The 20,856-nt window shown below is 42.1% G+C and overlaps 1 protein-coding gene across 1 annotated transcript in view; it reads left to right on the forward strand.

Moving 5' to 3' along the window:
• The window catches only part of DIPK1C (divergent protein kinase domain 1C), a 144,516-nt gene that overhangs the window by 109,615 nt on the left and 14,045 nt on the right, over positions 1–20,856 (forward strand). Inside the window, exon 3 of the mRNA XM_089682379.1 lies at positions 12,555–12,719. Coding sequence (XP_089538505.1) covers positions 12,555–12,719 — 165 coding nt within the window. The remainder of the gene's footprint in view (positions 1–12,554; positions 12,720–20,856) is intronic.

Raw genomic sequence — 20,856 nt, forward strand, 5'->3', positions numbered from 1 at the left:
CAGGGACACTGCTGGACCACTTGTGCAGCAATCGGGGACACTGTGGTGATCAGGGACACTGCTGGGACACTGCGGCGATCAGGGACACTGCTGGACCACTTCTGCGGCGATCAGGGACACTGCTGGGCCACTGCGATGATCAGGACACTGCTGGGCCACTTGTGTGGCAATCAGAAACACTGCTGGACTACTGCGGTGATCAGGGACACTTAGGTGATCAGGGGCACTGCTGGACCACTTGTCCGGCGATCAGGGACACTGCTGGGCCACTTGTGTGGTGATCAGGAATACTGCTGGGCCAATGTGGGGATCAGGGACACTGCTGGGCCAATTGTGTGGTGATCAGGAACACTGCTGGGCCACTTGTGTGGTGGTCAGGAACACTGCTGGGCCAATGCGGTGATCAGGGACACTGCTGGGCCACTTGTGTGGTGGTCAGGGACACTGCTGGGCCACTGCGGCAATCAGGGCCACTGCGGCGATCAGGGACACTGCTGGACCACTTGTGCGGCAATCAGGGACACTGCGGTGATCAGGGACACTGCTGGGCCACTGCGGTGATCAGGGACACTGCTGGACCACTTGTGCAGCAATCAGGGACAATGCTGGGTTACTTGTGCGGCAATCAGGGACACTGCTGGGCCACTTGTGTGGCGATCAGGGACACTGCTGGGCCACTGCGGCAATCAGGGACACTGCGGCAATCAGGGACACTGCTGGACCACTTGTGCGGCAATCAGGGACACTGTGGCGATCAGGAACACTGCTGGACCACTTGTGCGGCAATCAGGGACACTGCGGTGATCAGGGACACTTCTGGGCCACTGCGGCGATCAGGGACACTGCTGGACCACTTGTGCGGCAATCAGGGACACTGTGGTGATCAGGGACACTGCTGGGCCACTGCGGCAATCAGGGACACTTCTGGGCCACTTGTGTGGCAATCAGGGACACTGCTTGGCCACTGCGGCGATACTGCTGGGCCACTTGTGTGATGATCAGGGACACTGCTTGGCCACTGCGTCGATCAGGGACACTGCTTGGCCACTTGTGTGGCGATCAGGAACACTGTGACGATCAGGGACACTGTAGAGATCAGGAACACTGCTGGGCCACTATGTGGCGATCAGGGACACTGACAATCAGGGACACTGCTGGGCCACTTGTTGGGCGATCAGGGCCACTTGTGGGCGATCAGGGCCACTTGGGGCGATCAGGGCCACTTGGGGCAATCAGGGCCACTGGGGGCAATCAGGGCCACTTGGGGCAATCAGGGCCACTTGTGGGGGCAATCAGGGCCACTTATGGGCAAAGCCACTTGTTGGGGCAATCAGGGCCACCCTTTGGGGTGATCAGGGACACGTGGGGCAATCAGGGCCACTTTAGGGGCGATCAGGGACACTTTAGGGGCGATCAGGTGTCACTGAGGTGGAGGGCAGTTGACTACTACCTCTTGGCTGTTTCTCCTCTCACAGACAACTCCGTGTGAGGAGAAGGAGGCGGAAGCCGCACCATGCGGCTTTTGTTTACACTTAAGCTGTGTCCTTATTGGACACAGCTGATCACATGGTATGGGACCGATTTCATTGGTCCCATACCATGTCACGTAATCTACCGTGTCCGTCGGACTCGGCGATCATCGGGCTCGCGGGTGCGCGCTCTAGGAGCCGCGCACGAGCCTCAGACACAAGGTGCCGTTTAGAGACGGCAACCCGCTCCTGTAGGTGTCCCGTCCTGCCGTTTATAAACAGCAGCCGGACGGGAAGTGGTTAATAAATTAAATCATCATTTAAAATCTGCATTTTGTATTTACGCGAGATATATTTATGTAATATTAAAATTTGATCTGTTTAAGTGTGTCAAATATGCACAAAAAAAAATCAGGAAGAGGGCAAATACTTTTCCACAGCACTGTAATAGCAACTGAAAATGTCATAAAGTGCTCTGAATTTTTTTTGTTTTGTTTTTTAGCATGGTGTGCACATAGAGGTACTGTCTGACAAATGTTTATTAAAAAAAAGTAGGTTTGCTAAAGGGGATATGTCTTCTACTTCATTTATCAAGATCTGCCAATGATCCGCCTTAATGTGATGCAGTTGGTGTGACCGTGCTCAAAACGTCCTGCTAAATAAAGGGTTTGAAAGAAGCACGAGGAAGAAGTTTTGTACGTGGTCACATAATTTGCATCACATTGTTGTAGATTTTTGGGTTAATTTAAGTGAAGCTCTGCAGAATTCTATCATCCAATCAAGTGCAAGAAAAAATGCTTTTTTTTATTTTCCTTGCATGTTCCCCTCAGATCTAGAGCAACTGCACTTTTCAGTGCACTTGGAGTGTACTTGCGGTGTGCAGCCTATTTGCCTTTAGTAAATCTTCCCCCATGTGTCATCTAGTGACTGCAGCACCTTTATTAGACCTAATTGGATCTGACTGGCACAGATCCCCTTTTCTGTGAATGATCCTCCTTATTGAGCCCCATTTTTGACCAAAAGACATGATATATATATATATATATTTTAATTATTATTATTTCAAACAGACTTTTGATCAACATTTGCCCAGCCTAATCTCCTGTAAGTTTCCTCTGATAGCATTTTTACATTTCTGTTATACTGTATATCTCAAACACCATGTCTGGAGAGCTTTATTCACTGAAGTGGCATTCGTGAGTCAGTGTCTAGAGAAGCAGGGTAAGGGGGGGGGGGGGGGCAGCACAAAACCTTAACATTTAAAAACTTTCAAAACCTTCTCCTTATTTTTTGTTTTTCTCCAGCCTTTTCTAAACTAAAGAGGAAACTTTAAAATAATTTACTTGTCTCAGGTAACTCCTGCGGAAACTAATTTATCGGGGGATCAATGGGAAAATGCCCCTTTCTTTGGTGGTCAGAATGTCACCCTTGCAGACAGCCCAATAAAATCATTGGTGCTATGATTTTGCCATATGACATTGCAAATATGCCACACGGCTATGCCATATGGCATTGGCCTTGAGACTAGGCAGACACCATCAAATGGGAGGTAAGCCACTGTTCAAGGAGCAACTAGCAACCTCTAAAGGAACCCTAGGGTTCTACAAAACCCTAGTTGAGAATGGATGGTTTATTCTGTCAATATCTAGATATATGGGGCTAAATTTAGCAACAAGACTATAGGGGAAATTAATGCATGGAATGTTTAGAGGGATCAGAAGACTACGTAATTTGGTGTTCTGTACAGTTGCAGAGCCTATTTACTTTTATTTTCTCCATCAGCTCATCTCCCACAATTATTACCTTTTGTATCACTTGACCTCCCCTCTAAGATTGTAAGCTCTTACGAGCAGGGCCCACTGATTCCTCCTGTATTGAATTGTATTGTAACTGTACTGTCTGCACCCATGTTGTAAAGCGCTGTGCAGACTGTTGGCGCTATATACATCCTGTAAAACCCTATATAATATTATTAATAATTATGTCTGCAAATAAAGCACAGGTTGCTGTTCCCAATGACACATTTTAAAGTGGTTGTAAAGGCTGAAGAGTTTTTACCTTCATGCATTTCATGCATCTAGGTAAAAAACCTTCTATGTGCAGCTACCCCCCCCCCCCAGCCCCCAATACGTACCTAAGCCTCATCTCGATCCAGCGATATGCACAAGAGTAGTGGCTCTCTGGGGACTTTTCCTCCTCATTGGCTGAGATAATAGCAGGAGCCACTGTCAATCACAGCCAGTGAGGAGAGAGTGGGGGGCAGGGCTGAACCGCACTATTGTGTGAAAGGACATACAGAGCAGCAGCTCAGGAGCCCCCATAGCAAGCTGCTTGCTCTAGGGGAACTCGGGAGGAGGGAGTGGCCAGAGGGACCTGAGAAGAGGAGGATTGGGGCAAAACCATTACACAGAACAGATAAGTATGATGTTTGTTATTAAAAAAAAAATCACTTTAAGTATAGTCTTTGCAAATTGAAACTACAAGGAGTGAAGCGTGTAGACAAGCATGTCAATGTTCAGGTGTGCATAGGGTAGAATGATGCCTATATACAGCCATATATGCATGTGCATAGTTTCTTCCTTTTCAGCAGTATTTTCCTGACATCACTAACATCCTAAGACAACATATGCTATCAATGAGCAGTGTAAATATCAGTAACAAGTAACAACTTTTAATAGTATCCTTACATGACAGCAAATGTTACCAGACAGCAATGGTGAGCAGCATGTGTAATCAATCATGCATACATACACAAGGCCATCATAAGACAACATATGTTATCAATGAGTTGTGTATATATTGTATATATACAGCAAGTAATAGTAGAGGAACAATAAAACAAAAAGCTAAAATTGCTTCAGGTCTTGTGTCAACCACTGTACATCACCCAAATTAAATAACAATCTTCATTAGTTCTTTATAAAGACTTAAAGCGGAGTTCCACTCACTCTGTAAAAAAATAAAAGTCAGCAGCTACTAAAACTGTAGCTGCTGACTTTTAAAAAACAGCCACTCGCCTGTCTCACGATCCCGCATTGCCCCGCCGCAGCCCGTTTCACTGGCCATCCTGTGTTCCAGGCGCCGGCATCTTCAGTGTGGGCACCCGGCTGTGACAGCTTGCTGATTCACAGCCAGGTGCCCACTGTGCATGTGTGAGTAGCACTGCACTTCCTGAATGGCCCCGTCGTCTTCTGGGACCTGTCACGTGTCCCACAAGACTTCGGCAAGGGAGGGTAGGAGGAAAACTTCAGTTTCCGATCGCCTATGCGATCGCAACAAAAGTGGGAACCTGTCAAATTTGGGTATCCGTTCCCCTCACGCTCCCCAAAGGTAACAATCATTAACGGGGAGCGGGGGACCAATCTTTATAGCGGAACTTCCCCTTTTGGGTGGAACTCCGCTTTAACATTAAAATAACATAACAAACAATCTATACTAACAACTAGGCTTGGCTCCATGCATTAGATATTTGTATGTATTTATAAAGTCCAGGCTTGAAAATTACACACCCATATAGTAAATCCAATATATGCTCACCTCCTCCCCCTGCAGGATTTCATCCTGAGTATTCATTGCGCAACACTCAAATGCTACTGCATTTATGTATTGGAATGTTGTTTGAGGCAGTGATGTAGAAATCTAGCTTGGTTAAATAGTTAAATAAGAACTCCACGTTTCAAAAAATTAAATAGCATCTAAAATTGGTACACACTCCATTTTGTAATTTATTGTTATTAAAAAGTATCCTTCAATTAAAATAGGAAGTTTCTGTAATTTTATAAAAATGTTCAAAACAAATTCAATGCAATATGGCAACCTGAAGAAACAAGTAACATTTTAGGCATCACCTGCAATAGGAATTTCATTTCTTTTAAAATACTCCCCAAAGAGTAACTAATTCTAAAGAGATGCAGACACTGCAGCTTTTGTAATAAAACAATGAAAGTGCTCCAGGTGGTTAAAATGGCTTTTCCATTGAGGAATCAGACTGGGAAGGACTTAGTGAAACAATCAGCTTTTTCTTCAGCAGAATAAAATGGAAGGATTTTACCAAACTTTCTAGTAGCCCTATCTTTTTCTAATGTACACTGACCGCCCAGAAAAGATTGATATTTTTCCCAGCAAAAGTGGATTTACACTTAAAAGTAGAAGAAAAGCCTAACTAGATTCCTTTTCGAAGGTCTATGGAATTCCCTACCCCAATCTGTCCAGCTATCTCCTACTCTGTATCCTTTTCTTGATTCCTGAAAACCCTTCTCTTCAGAGAAGCCTACCCCACCTCCACCTAACAACCGTATTTCCAGTTTCTCCATCAGGTCATTCCCCACAGTTAATACCTTTTGTATCACTTGACCCTCCCTTTTCCATTGTAAGCTCTAATGAGCAGGACCCTCTGATTCCTCCTGTATTGAATTGTATTGTAACTGTACTGTCTGCCCCCATGTTGTAAAGTGCTGCACAAACTGTTGGCGCTATATAAATCCCATTATTATTATTATTATTACTAATAATAATAATTCTTAAAAATGTTCCCTCCTCCTATCTATCCTGCCTAATCTGTATTAAAAAAATGTTTTGTATACTTAACTATTTGTAGGGTGCTCCAGTCCGGTTATGTGGACGTGCAGCTCCATCTCCCCCATGTCAGTGAGCGGCGGCTGCAGGGGAGAAGAGGGAGCACCTACAACAGCTAGGCCATGGGAACCTATAGGTAATGTCACAGTTCCCAGAATTCACAGCTGTTGTCAAGTGCTCCCTTACACAGAGCTGCAGGATCATGTAACTGGACCAGAGTGGAATAAAATAGGTAAGTACACAGATCATTTTATACAGGTTAGGAAGGATAGGTAGGAGAAGGGGGGAAGGAGCATTTTTGAAGCTTAGCTCTACATTTATTGTCCCTATATACTTCCCGTCCCACTCCCAAAACAAAATAGAGTTGGACTGAGTTCAGTAATTCACGGGAAGATTTGTATTAATACTGTTAGTGCAGCAAATAGTTTGGATCAAACTATTTAAAGGGACAATAAACATGAATTGTATGCTTTAAGACTAGATCAAGTTGAGCCTTTATTCCACATGAAACCAAAATGTAAATGTGTAATGTTGTATAGGATCAGTTAGCAGCTCCTTCCTCTTGCTCTGTAGCACTAACACTCAGATTTGATTGTAGATCATAGATAAGCACAATACCATTGCGAAATGCAGTTGCGGAAATGCACTTTGTTGGCTGCTTCTGTCACACAGCAGACCCTCCACCACCACAAGTGTGGAATGGATTTCATGCTGACATTCCACAATCATAACAAGGCATTCAACTTTGTTAGAACCTTATTTTAGCCCAAAAGGGCACATAGGTTGCTTTTATTATAGAGTGTTGATTTTGTTATTTAAAGTATAACTTTAAATACAAAAATGATTCTCACATTTGTACCCTTTATCGCCTATTGTTTTGGTTTAGTTGAGGCACAGTGGTCTGCAGAGATACATGCTGGTATTTCCACAGTGCATTGGTTGGGGGGTGTTTTTGATAACAGAGAATGTTAAAACAAAATCGCAATAAGGCTCCATGCACACTGGGTGTTTTAATATCGCTGGTAACATTAGCTGTGTAAGGTCAGGTTAAAAACGTGAGTTTTTTTAGCATTTTTTAGTGTTTTTGCATTAGCGTTTAGCGACTTTTTGCTGTGTTTTTTCGCGTTTGCTTTTTATAGCTTTATTTTTACCAAATACATAAATTTTTTGGGTCACAAAAAGGTCCAAAAATGCCGGTTTGCCACAATTTACCACGTTTTGCAGAATTTTTTACAGCTAAAAAACTCCTCTAGAAACCCACTGAGTTTTTTATCCAGCCAAAAAACGCCCCTGCCAAAAACCGTTGATTACAGTCTGTGTGCATGGATACATAGGATAACATGCTGGGGGGTTTACTAGTTGTAGAAAAAACATCAAAAGCCAAAAACAGCAGCTGTAAAAACGTCCAGTGTGCATGAGGACTAAAGGCAGAAGAATGAGTAGGCATAATGCGACTCCTTGCCACCCTCCCTCCAAAAAAAATGAATAAAACAAAATGCTGTCTGCTACAGCTGAACCCTGGGCTGTTCTCTGGCACTTTGGTAGTGTTAGAACTTGCCCTCCTCCTACACTTACCTATTGGCTATTGAGGCAGACCTTCACAGCCCTGGGCCAATCATATGGGTGAGCAGGTTGAAGTGGCAAGCTCCAAAACCATCAGTAAGTTTCAAAGCTCTGCTCACCAGAATGACCCAGAAATTGGCCTTACTGGTGGAGCTTAGTGGCTTCTGCAGATATATGCATGCAGCTGTTGATGTCTACATTCTATAACTTTTTTCCACTTTAAATAGCAACCCCAGGCAACAAATGCATTCAGTGAATTGCCAATACAAATAGTGCTTGCCCTTTCATAGGCTTTCAGTGTCAGGAAATGTGTTCCTTTTGAATGACAGGAGAAGAGGTCAGAAGCAGAACAGTTAGGGCTGTAGGAAAAAGGGAAAATGGATTTGGACACCTTAGGCAATGTGAGGTTGGGAAGAACGAAGCGGTTAGACCAAAGCGTGTCATCTGCGTGTCAGTGGTATAATGATGCAGTCTCCAGATCCTCTGGGGAGAAGAAGACCATGTGAACAGATGTAGTAAGCCACCATACAGTTGAAAATGATGTCCCCAATACCAGATTACCTACAAGAAATGGCTGAACAAAAACACACACACAGATCCATAGCTATCCATAGCTCCACTCAAGACTGGCTTGTCTTGTACATGGAAAATCTGGGTGCAGGCCATTTTAGTCCATATCCACTCTCCATTAAAAATATTAAAGAAGCTCAGACACACTCCACTTACTTCCTCTTATTTTTAATAATCAATGAATTGACTGCATACAGCAATGTCTCCATCCAAAAGCCAACCCTCCTTGACGCGTTTCACCACTCCTGGCTTGCTCAGAAGAGATGGAAGCTGATTGTAAATGGCCTGATGCAAAGCCTAGATGAAACAGAAACATGTAGGCTATCCCCTATATTCGTTTCAATTCATTATTTTCACTGTTGAAAAATAGTACCTTTAGGTGGTAAAGTGTCTTTGAAGTTGAAATTATAGAAGGGAATAAATGAGTGTTCTTGGAGCATGCACCCCTCTGGTAATGGGGCTTTAATATTTTCTGAATCACTAACCTGAAGCAAATATGTGGATAAGAACCTTTGGATTTCTTCTTACTTTCACTAGTTGCATACTTGTTTTAGGTCATTGAAAAAGAAAGTATTGATGGCAGCCAGGGAACTAGCTTGTTCAGAAGGAGGTCAGCAATGGCAGCTCTCCATTTCTCTCTGTACAGGTTTCCTTAATACAGGTCACATCAGGCAAAATAAGTGACTTGAATGCTCACAAATGTCTGTCTAGCACTGTGGAATGTACGTTATTAGGCAGAAGGGTTATATATGGTGAACTATGCTGGACAATACTCATATCTCCTCATATACAGTTTTTATTGTGTGTGCTTACCTCAGCAACAGGCAAATTAAATGGTATGCAATTTTATCTTGCAGCTGTGAAAAGAGGAATAAAGTTCAGTGTGCAGATTACATGCATTCGTTGTCCTGAATATCAGTATGTGAATGATTCTTCACACTTCTCGAACATATAACTAAATTGTTGGAATCGCTGTGTACTTGATAACTGGAGCTGAACCGGTTTGACTTACATCATGAGGAAAATCTGTTGACTTCACATGGTGTCAGCACTGTGGAATTTCAGCTGCTCATCTTGAACAGCCCAGTTTATATTTCTCAATTACTCACAGACCATTACTAGTATGGATCTCCCTCAATATTTATACCAGTTTAACCACTTGCCCTCCTGAGAATTTACCCCCCTTCCTGACCAGGCCATTTTTTGCGATACAGCACTGTTTTTTTAAACTGACAATTGTGCAGTCATGCAACGCTGCACCCAATTGAAATGTATGTCCTTCTTTTCCCACAAATAGAGCTTTCTTTTAGTGGTATTTGATCAGCTGTGCGTTTTTAATTCTTTGTGCTATAAACAAAAAAAGACAGACAATTTTGAAAGAAAAAAAAACAGTATTTTTAATTTTTTCTGTTAAGCGTGCAGTAAACAAATTTTAAAAATATAATTTCATCATAAATTTAGGCCAAAATGTATTCTGCTACATGTCTTTGCTAAAACAAAATCCCAATACATGTAAAGTAATTGGTTTACGTGAAGGTTATAATGTTTACAAATGGCAGTATAAATACTGGTATTTAAAAACATTTTTTTTACTAGTAATGGCGGCGATCAGCGATTTATAGCGGGACTGCGATAGGTTTCTGACACTGGGGGGAACTGACTTGGTGTCACTGACATCCCCAGTGACACCAATACAGTGATCAGTGCTAATAAAAAGCACTGACACTGTACTAATGGCACTGGGCAGGAAGGGGCTAACATGTGGGGCGATCAAAGGGTGTGCTGTGTAAGTGCTTTCCAACGTAAGCACACTGCTTTGTATGGCTGTGCTATGCAGAGCCATACAAAGCAGTGTGCAGGAGCTGACAGGGGAGAGATCTGTATTGTTTATACACAGGTCTGTCCTCCATCGGAGATACCAGCCGGGACCTGGTGATTGACAGCCGAGGCTGCAGCTGGCGGAGTAGGTAGGGCATGCGCAAGGCACGTGTGCACCCACTACCCGGAACTGCAAAATCACGTATATATGCGTAATTTTGCACACCTGTGCCGCCCTGTAGCAGTATTTCTGTATTCAGTATTTCTTCAAGCTTGGAATATTTAAATTGAGTTTTGCATTTCATTTCTATTTTAAACTGAACAGGTTAACAAGTTGAGGATTTAAAATGGATTTAGGTTATACAATATGCAAATCTGAACGTTTACAGGGAACTCTAACCTGGCCCAATTGCCCAGTCTATCAAATCTATCATATTATAGAGCCACTAGGAAGATACAGGAAGGCTAAGAATTACTTTTATACAAAAAAAATTAGATTTTCATTTACGTTTAGGTACCTCTGGTTCTACGCCTTTCCTTTTTCTGATTTGCCCAGGTTTACTTTAAAGAAGAACTCCAGGCAAATGTAGAACCCCATTAAGCTAAAGTTCAAGTACAAATGAAAGCCCAATAATCAAAATGGTATTAAAAATGTAGCTGACCAATAAACTGCCGTATTTATCTTTAAGGTAGGCAAAACATTTTACTGAAATGGTGGTGCTGTCCACTATCAGCTGTAGACTGATTTGTGCCTTGCTGTTTTTTTAGCTTTTGTCTATTCTGGCCCATGAGCCTGACTCTTGGCTGCGTGTCTTAAGTAACTCAACCTTGGCTGCATATGTTATGTTATTGGTAAACAGGTCCAAGTTATAGTAGTTGTTGGCAACTTTATTACTAAGGGATTACAAGCAGTGCTTGCAAAAATGGACAGCCCCACCTTGCTCCTTGTTAAATAGATATGGAGTAGTGTGGGATCTAGGAAGTTTTACATATTTAGGGATTAAGAAAATGTTCTCATTATGCAAAGTTTGTTTAATATTGTCAACATATAGGGCCAAGCCTTTTGCATATCAAGTGATAGTGTAATTAAGGGTAACTTAGATTTATTTTAGTGATGTATTAGGTCAAGCTCTTTTCTAATTCTGTCAGAGGCTTTCTTTTGCGTACATATTCTACTTTCTCTTTATGTACCTAGTAGCCAAGGATATTGTTAAAATGATTTAAAAGAATAGTGGGAAATAATTTGAGATCTATTAACGTTAAAAATATGTGTAAATTAAAAAGTTACTCTTTCCATCGGCCTCCCTGTGCTACAAGGGTCAATGTTCAGCTTCGTCTAGACAACTTTGTCTAGGGAGACATGAAAAACTGTTTTACTGATGGTATCCCTTACTCCTCAAGCTGCTGGCAGTTTTCTCTTGTCTCCGAGTTGTGGTCAGGCCCTCAGCTTCCTCACTTACAATGCATGACTGCTGGTCTTGCATTGTACGCGATGAAGCGAGAGTGCCTGCAACAGACAGGCTGGCAAAGAGAAGTGACTTTGGTAGACTGGTCATGCAACAGGGAGGAAACCTGTCGGAATAAGCGACAAGGTAAGTAAAACTTCTTTTTTGTTCTCCCTATACAAAAGTGAGTATTTAGATTTTGCAGTGTAGAGGGATTCCTCTCTGCAAGGGTAACAATATACTTCACCTAGAGTTCAACTTTAAAAGGACCCTCTTGACTCCCCAAACTACTGTCAACTTAAATTGTTATTTTTTTTAAATGTTATGTTGACTTACTGCTAAAAATGATGATAAGCCCCTGCGTCCTTGCCCCAATGATGACTCCACCGAACTTGCAAGTGTAAGTTTGCACTGAGGGAACTTTCAAGTTTGGAGAGAGTAGGGGGATATCTGCTGGTGAAAACTGTCTCTAGGTAAGTCAATAAATCCATCAACTGTATTCCCAAGCAGGCTCAGGCAGAAGGCACGGTGGGGAAGCCTACAGACATATGAACAATCCCAACTGAGTTATAAAAACAACCTGGCAAAAATTATCTTGTGTCTGTGGGGGCATTGAACTGATGAGCATCCATGAATTTACCTCCCTATATGATATGCTTTCTAACTTGGCCTTCCATGACTCCCCATATTAATGGAGCTGCCCACCAGTGATATTAATAGTAACTGCAACCTTCCTTCCCCCACCCAAACGTCCATCACACTTGTATCCATAATTACTACTTACTGTCCATGGTTCTCCCTCGGTCCTTTAGTTACACACTTTTTATCGCACAGATATAATTTAATTTATCACTCTCTTACTGAGTACATTAGGTATTTTTCCCTTTTACATTTTCACAATTGAATGAATGGGCACACTTAAGCTATTCCTTTGTAAAGCCAAGATTGATCTCACCTATTTAGCAGAACATTAACAACACAATAACACTTTTATATTGCGCAGCAGATGTTCCTGCAGAAAACATGCCTGGAGCTTGGTAACAGAAAGTGTCATGTAATGTATGAATTTATTTAACTATTCTTCTCCTGTTTTATATTATTTTATTGGTTGCAGGTAGTTGCCATCGATATGGATATGGCCTTTTTTGAGCCCAAAATGCGTAATATACTGGAACAAAAATGTCAATCTGATAAGGACTGCAACTTCTTTGACTGTTTTTCAACATGTGATTTAAAGACATACATGTGTGGAGCACAAAGAGAGAATAACAATCTGCAAGTAAGTGACGGGTACGCAAAGTACTGCTGTGCTTTGCAATACAAAATATTGTTTTGAGTCGGGAAAATTAACAAATCCTATTCTCAGTTTTATTATCTTCATCTTTAAAGTGCCTTGAGTTTTTCTTTTTTTTACATTCATGTAAAAAACACACATACATAATGTCCACAGGCATTCCCCTTTCTAGCACATTAACATGAGATATTTTTCATGTAGATGTGTGTTGTTTTAAGGCAGCCCATTCATTTTGAATGCACCAGAAACTAGACATACTGTACAGTATATATTTTTTCTGTAAACATACTGCACCACAATGCACAGGTGGTTTCTATTAATGATTTCAGTGCACTGCAACCAGGGGCATATTTACCATGAGGAAAAAAAAGCATTTGCCTTGGGCAGCATTTTTCAGGCGGGCGGTGCCAGTCCTGGCAGAAGTGACACAAGTGTGGCAGTGGCACACAGGAGCTGTTATGTTTGAAGGCTAGCAGCAGTCTCCACTACATGGGATCTGATCTGCGAGAGGCTGCTGAAGGTGATAGGGTATTTTACTTTTGTTCCCGGGCAGGATCACTGGCAGATTGCACGCCGAAATGTGAGCGGGATTTTCCTTCTCCTGGCTTCTTATTTGCTATTGCCAGCTAGACCTCTGCCTGTCCGCTGAGTAACATAAACCAACCCCTCCCCTATTTTATTCGGCCACACTCGGATCTCTGAGCAGCCCAAAGCCACCCGCCCCTCCATCTGCAAGCTCCTCCTCCCGACTGGTGATTGGCAGACTGTGGCGACTGGATCTGCAGGGCACACACAGGCCAGAGCTGGTAGAGAGGAGGAGCTGAGCAGCTGGAGGAGGAACCAGCCTCTGCTGATTGATGAGCGCTACCTGGATGCGGCCAGAGCTTGGCTTTGCCCATTGTCTGTACAGGAATCTGGGGAGAGTAGAGCAGAGGGTGCTGGCTGTGAATGGGAGACAGATCCCAGCCTGGGGGAGGGGAGATTCTGGCTGGGGATGAGGGTGGTGTGCTGGGTGTAGGGATCAGTACTGGTGATGAGGCTACTGCACCCTGAGAGCTTCATACAGCGCGGGAGCTAATTTTTGGTGAAAGTCAATTTTTGTGATACTGTGATATGGTAAGTCCACCATGCAGGTGCCATCTGAACTCAGGATTCCAAGTCGAAGTACTAAGCATAAAGAAATGTGCACACACAAAAATTCTGTATCTTTTTTTTTTAATTCGGTGGAAAAATGTGATTGTATATGTAAGAATAAGTTTTAATAGTGTCACATATGTAATATCTTTACAGCAGGGGTCTCCATGCTTTCTAATCAAAGGGTCAGTCTACTGTCCGTCAGGCTTTAGGGGGGCCAGACTCTGGCCAGTTCTGTAAGAACTAACTCTCTCTCATTGTGTGCTGGACACGAATTTTATGTTGCCTAGGGTAGCACAAAACCTAAATACACCACTGAGTGTAACACACATTTTGGAATGCCTTTGCAAGGTGCATCAGAGTGCCATTCAAAATCCATGACAAAGCAAGGCACTGCCCTGTCAATCATGCTTTGCAATAATATTACTTAAAATGTGCTTTTAAATGGACATACAGGTGAAATTAAAAAAATTAGAATATTGTGCAAAAGTTCATTTATTTCAGTAATGCAACTTAAAAGGTGAAACTAATATATGAGATAGACTCATTACATGCAAAGCAAGATATTTCAAGCTGTGATTTGTCATAATTGTAATGATTATGGCTTACAGCTCATGAAAACCCCATATCCACAATCTCTCAAAATTAGAATATTGTAGTTCAGGTCAGGCGAGTTTGCTGGCCAATCAAGCACAGTAATCCCACAGTCATTGAACCAGGTTTTGGTGCTTTTGACAGTGTGGGCAGGTGCCAAGTCCTGCTGGAAAATGAAGTCAGCATCCCCATAAAGTTTGTCTGTGGAAGGAAGCATGAAGTGCTCTAAAATCTCCTGGTAGATGGCTGCCTTGACCCTGGACTTAATGAAGCACAGTGGACCAACACCAACAGATGATATGGCTCCCCAAATCAACACAGACTGTGGAAACTTCACACTGGACTTCAAGCATCTTGCAGTGTGTGCCTCTCCATTCTCCCTTCATACTCTGGGTCCTTGGTTTCCAAATGAGATGCAAAAGTTGCTCAGAAAAGAGGACTTTGGAACCCTGAGCAACAGACCAGGTCTGTTTTTTTTTAGCCCAGGTAAGACTCTTCTGACGTTTGTTGTTCAGGAGCGGCTTGACAAGAGGAATACGACATTTGAAGCCTATGTCCAGGATCCGTGTGTGTGGTGGCTCTTGATGCACTGACTCCAGCCTCAGTTCACTCCTTGTGAAAGTCCCCAATGCTTTTGAATGGCCTTTTCCTGACAATCCTCTCCAGGCTGCGGTCATCCCTGCTGCTTGTGCACCTTTTTCTTCCACACTTTTCCCTTCCACGTAACTTTCTATTAATGTGCTTTGATACAGCACTTTGGGAACATCCAACTTCTTTTGCAATTACATTTTGAGGCTTTCCCTCCTTATGGAGAATGTCAATGATGGTTTTCTGCACAACTGTCAGGTCAGCAGTCTTTCCCATGGTTGTGAGTCCTACTGAACCAGACTGAGAGACCATTTAAAGGCACAGGAACCCTTTGCAGGTGTTATGGCTTAATTAGCTGATTAGAGTGGGACACTTTGAGCCGAGAATATTGCACCTTTTCACAATATTCTCATTTTCTGAGATTGTGGATTTGGGGTTTTCATGAGCTGTAAGCCATAATCATCACACTTATGACAAATCACAGCTTGAACTATCTTGCTTTGCATGTAATGAGTCTATCTTATATATTATTTTCACCTTTTAAGTTGCATTATTGAAATAAATGAACTTTTGCACGATATTCTAATTTGTCGAGTTTCACCTGTAGGTACTGCACACAGATGTGAAGCTGTCAGATAGGATGAAAATCATCATCCATTTTCACAAAATTAGGATTCCATCAGAGGTATGATATATGTCTGTTTTCCATGTTGCTGTAGCAAGCAGTCTTTATAATGTTATAATGAGAAAAATGACTGCTGAATTTCATGGTTGCAATAAGCAGCAGTCCAATTGGATGGACGAGGTCTTACATTTCAGGATATTTATTTTTTTATATGTAACATGCATAGTAATGAGCAGCATTACTGTGTTCAATATACATTGTATCTTACAGCACACAAAGGTAATGAGAAAACTGCAGCTTACAGAATCATATTTCTTTCATTCACCCAACATGGTGACATTTATGCCTTGACAATATACCACTCTCAGATCAATGCTCGGAACAGGAGTCTGTGTTCAGTCTGTGTAACTTTTGTTCATAGTTTCCCTTTTATTTTTATAGTACATCTAAACCCAAAACACAATATATTGCAGCTTAGCAATCATTGGATGTGGTGGCTAGTTTTAGTTTTTATTAGTATTAGGTTTATTTTTTATGCCTTTTTCCCTTTGTTTTCATCTGGTGATCTAGCCAATATGTCCTATCTTATGATGGCTACCCTTATTCCTCCACTGTATCTGTGAAGGAGTATTTTAGCCACCCTTGGACAGCAGCATTTGCATCTTGTGGAGAAGTTTGTGTAAACTGTACTAGCAGATTTAGATGGACTTTACATATGTGACTAACACATTAAACCATAACTCCAGGTAACACTTTTTAAGCAGATCGTTTATCCCTTTAGGATAAAGATTTTATCTCTATGAAGAAAAGCTGACTGTTGCACCCGTCAGTGTTAAAAGTTTTTTTTTAACCTTCTAATTGCTGGACAGCTTTCTCTGCTAAAGGAAACTCATTATAACAGACTTACTGGCAGGATCACCAGGTAATATAACTTTGTTACAGGAAGGACTAATTTTTTATTTTGCCTATACTTCCACTTGCAGTTGATAAAAAAAACTGCTTTTTCTAGCAAACTTGCATGCTGCTTTGTAAATAGCAACAAAAACATAGAAAGTTGAACACTGGCCCCATCTCCCACTTTCTGCAACTCACTGTTGATCACTGAATGTGACTGGTAGCCTGACTGATGTGTAGTGCAGGTCAGGGGCGGACTGACCATTTGGAAACTCGGGTACTTTCCAAGGGCCTGGGGTCAGTAGGGGGCCCCATGAGATGCCCCTGGTACCTTTTTCATAGGCTTTTTTGAGTTTGGGCAAGGACACAGGGGCCCCATGATCTCCTATTGCCCGGGGGCCCCATATATATTTCAAAGAAAAAATCCATCACACTTGCATTCTTAGTTACTACTTTCTTCCATAGTTCTTCCTATGTCTTTTAGTTACACACTTTTTATTGCACAGATATAATTTTATTTTTCCCTACATAAAAAATGTGCATAAACAATATACACTTCTCAAAAAAATTAAAGGAACACTTTTTAATCAGAGTATAGTATCAAGCCAATTAAACAGGGATATTGATCTGGTCAGTTAAGTAGCAGAGGGGGTTGTTGATCAGTTTCAGCTGCTTTGGTGTTAATGAAATTAATAACAGGTGCACCAGAAGGGCAACAATGAGATGACCCCAAAACAGGAATGGTTTTACAGGTAGTGGCCACTGACATCTTTTTCCCTACTCATCTTTTCTGACTGTTTTTCACTAGTTTTCCATTTGGCTAGGGTCAGTGTCACTACTGGTAGTATGAGGCGATACCTGGCCCCTACAGAGGTTGCACAGGCAGTCCAACTCCTCCAGGATTGTCAGAAGGTTTGCTGTGTCTTCCAGCACAGTCTCAAGAGCATGGAAGAGATTCCAGGAGACAGGCAGTTACTCTAGGAGAGCTGGACAGGGCTGTAGAAGGTCCTTAACTTATCAGCAGGACCGGTATCTGCTCCTTTGTGCAGGGAGGAACAGGATGAGCACAGCCAGAACCCTACAAAATGACCTCCAGCAGGCCACTGGTGTGAATTTCTTTGACCAAATAATCAGAAACAGACTTCATGAGGGTGGTTTGAGGGCCAGATATCCTCTAGTGGGCCCTGTGCTCATTGCCCAGCACCATAGAGCTTGATTGGCATTTGCTGTTGAACACCAGAATTGGCAGGCCCGTCACTGGCGTCCTGTGCTTTTCACAGATGAGAGCAGGTTCACCCTGAGCACACGTTACAGACGTGAAAGGGTCTGGAGAAGCTGTGGAGAACATTATGCTGCCTGTAACATCATTCAGCATGACTGTTTTGGTGGTGGGTCAATGATGGTCAATGATGGTCTGGGGAGGCATATCCATGGAAGGACACAGAGGCCTCTACAGGCTAGACAATGACACCCTGACTGCCATTAGGTATTGGGATGAAATCCTTGCACCCATTTTCAGACCCTATGCTGGTACAGTGGGTCCTGGGTTCCTCCTAGTGCACAACAATGCCTGGCCTCATGTGGCGAGAGTATGCAGGCAGTTCCTGGAGGATGAAGGCATTGATACCATTGAATGGCCCCATGCTCGCCTGACCTAAATCCAATAGAAAACCTCTGGGATATCATGTTTTGGTCCGTCCGATGCCAACAGGTTGCACCTCAGACTGCCCAGGAGCTCAGTGATGTCCTGGTTCAGATCTGGGAGGAAATACCCCAGAACACCATCCGTTGTCTCATTAGGAGTATGCCCCAATATTGTCAGTCATGCATACAAGCACGTGGGGGCCATACAAACTATTGAGTACCATTTTTAAATGCTTCAATGAAATTTCAGCAAAGTGGACTAGCCTGCTGCATAGTTTTTTAAATTTGATTTCTGGGGTGTCTTTGAATTCAGTCCTCTGTAGGTTGATCATTTTCATTTCCAACAAACTATGGGGCATCCTTATGTTCCTAACACATTACCCAGTCCACATTAGTATAGATATCAAGCATGATATTTTTTGCCATTGAGATCTGATGTTTCAAAGTGTTCCTTAAATTTTTTTGAGCAGTGTATATATATATATATATATATATATATATATACATATATACACACACATACACATACATGCACACACATACACAGATGTTTTGCCTTTCATTTCTAGTTCAAACTGAATGGGTTGTTTTATAAGTGAAGAGTTCACATATATTTTAACTTTTGCAGTTCTTTGGGTAGTGATTCTTGATCTAGTGATTATAAATGACATGCATGCACCCCAAAACTACCACTGTAAATACCTTCCAAGAGTAAAAGGCAGATATCCTGCAGATGAATATCTCTCTCCAGTCTCCAGGCACATCACTCTCCACTTTAATTATGAAATCCTTTTAAGACTGGGCATTGAATGCACATCTATTTCTAGATTCTGTAAATGGCTTTACATGGCTAGTAAAGCACCAGATACTTCTTAATCTCTTAAACAATTTACTGGCACAAATCTCTAAAATATATAACACTTGCAGCAAGGAAATCCATTGATCTGCACATTGCGCATATACATAACAGTTTATGAGAAAGCTGCATTTTACTTCACCTTGGCTGCTTGTGTAGAAGTAACTCTGAGCAGAGTGCCTGCCCGATGTACATGGCCCTTTTAATGCAAGCTGTTTATAGATCATTTAGTGATTTTCTTCTGCATACAGTCAATGCACTTTTGGCCTCTGGGCTCTGTTTAATATCATATTAAAATCTGTTTTTCTCCAAAGAGACCTGAAATTGTTTGGCAATCGTCCCAGATATACAGAAATGTCTCAGTTATTAGGCACTATTAGCTGCCAGTGGTGATATTTTATACAATAAATTTTACATCTTTCTGGAAATGGGCATTCTTTCCTCATGTACCTAGTAAGCTACAGTTAATAATTTGAAAAATCAACATAAAAGGAGATCAATAAAAACAATCTGCTTAATTATTCTAGACTCACTGTTACAATAAAAGGAAACCTCTGCTGGAGAATTACATAGGCTGCCATGGCCAACCTCTTCCTGAAATTGTAGCTGTTTTTTTTTTTCCTGATAGTTTGGTATTTTTAGCCTCACTTATAAACCAACCCTGTTGCTAATGTGGAATTCTAAATAAAGCTGTTGCCTGAAATGACTGTAAATACTCATTGGCTGCCCAGGGTGTCAGAGATTGCTTGATTGATGAGGGATCATCCCCAAAATCTGCTGGGAGGTCAATGTAAGAAAGCAGTTATCAGTGTGTAAGGCATTCTAGCAATTGTTGGTTTTTCAGCTGGAAACCATTCCCCAGTACGTTTTGCCTATGCATGAAAAATATTGACATCTCCAACATAGCCACCCCAAAAAACATCAAAACGTCTGTGCACTTGATGTGGCCAGGCTATAGAAATCATATATGATTAATTTACCCTTCTCCACTTGGGGTATAATAACCTAAGAACCTCTGAGCACTACCCTTTTACATCTTCTCCATTGTTGTTTTCTTTTTTTCCTTTTTGTTTTGTTTCCTTTCTTATATTCTTTTTGTTTCCTGTGTTTTTCTATATGCCACTGGGATGAGGAGAAAAGGTCCCAAGTTGATCCTAGTTGGAGCTTACATAGTTGATTACTCAACCCTTTTCTCTCCACATGTGACACCAATGGCTCCCGAGCAACTAATTGCCAAGCACTAACACTGTCATGTCATAGGAGGGAGAAAGAGTCACATGCTCCCCTATACAAACACTTCCATGTAGTCTCTGATGGTAATTTCACTGCTGATCCAAAGGTGAAACTGACAGTTGGGAATGGAGAACAGCAACAGAGGGTCACTCACTGTGCAATTCCTTCATTAAGAAAACATCTTGTATTCTTTTCATAGAACAACCTTAAACTCTTTGAAATAAATACAGTATGTTTTCTTAATGGAGGAGCTGCATAGCAAGCAACCTGCTGTGATCACTATGCTCCACCCCCGACTGTCAGTTTCACTGTTGAAACTTCAGAGATGACATCACTAACAGAGGCTGCATGTGAGTAAAATTTTGAAAGAAGGAAGCAGAAGACACCAGTAAGGCACACATTATCAGTGGTACCTTATTGGTAAAGATGTTTTCCACACTGTAAAATAACAAACACATCATACTTACCTGCTCTGTGGAATAGTTTTGTAGACAGCAGCTCTGATTCTCCTCTTCTCGGGTCTCCTGCTGGTGCGCCCCCCCCCCTTTGCTGAG

This window comes from Staurois parvus, unplaced genomic scaffold (genome assembly GCF_062004578.1).
Source record: "Staurois parvus isolate SC_StPar_1 unplaced genomic scaffold, SC_StPar_1.0 ptg000287l, whole genome shotgun sequence".
Lineage (NCBI taxonomy): Eukaryota > Metazoa > Chordata > Amphibia > Anura > Ranidae > Staurois > Staurois parvus.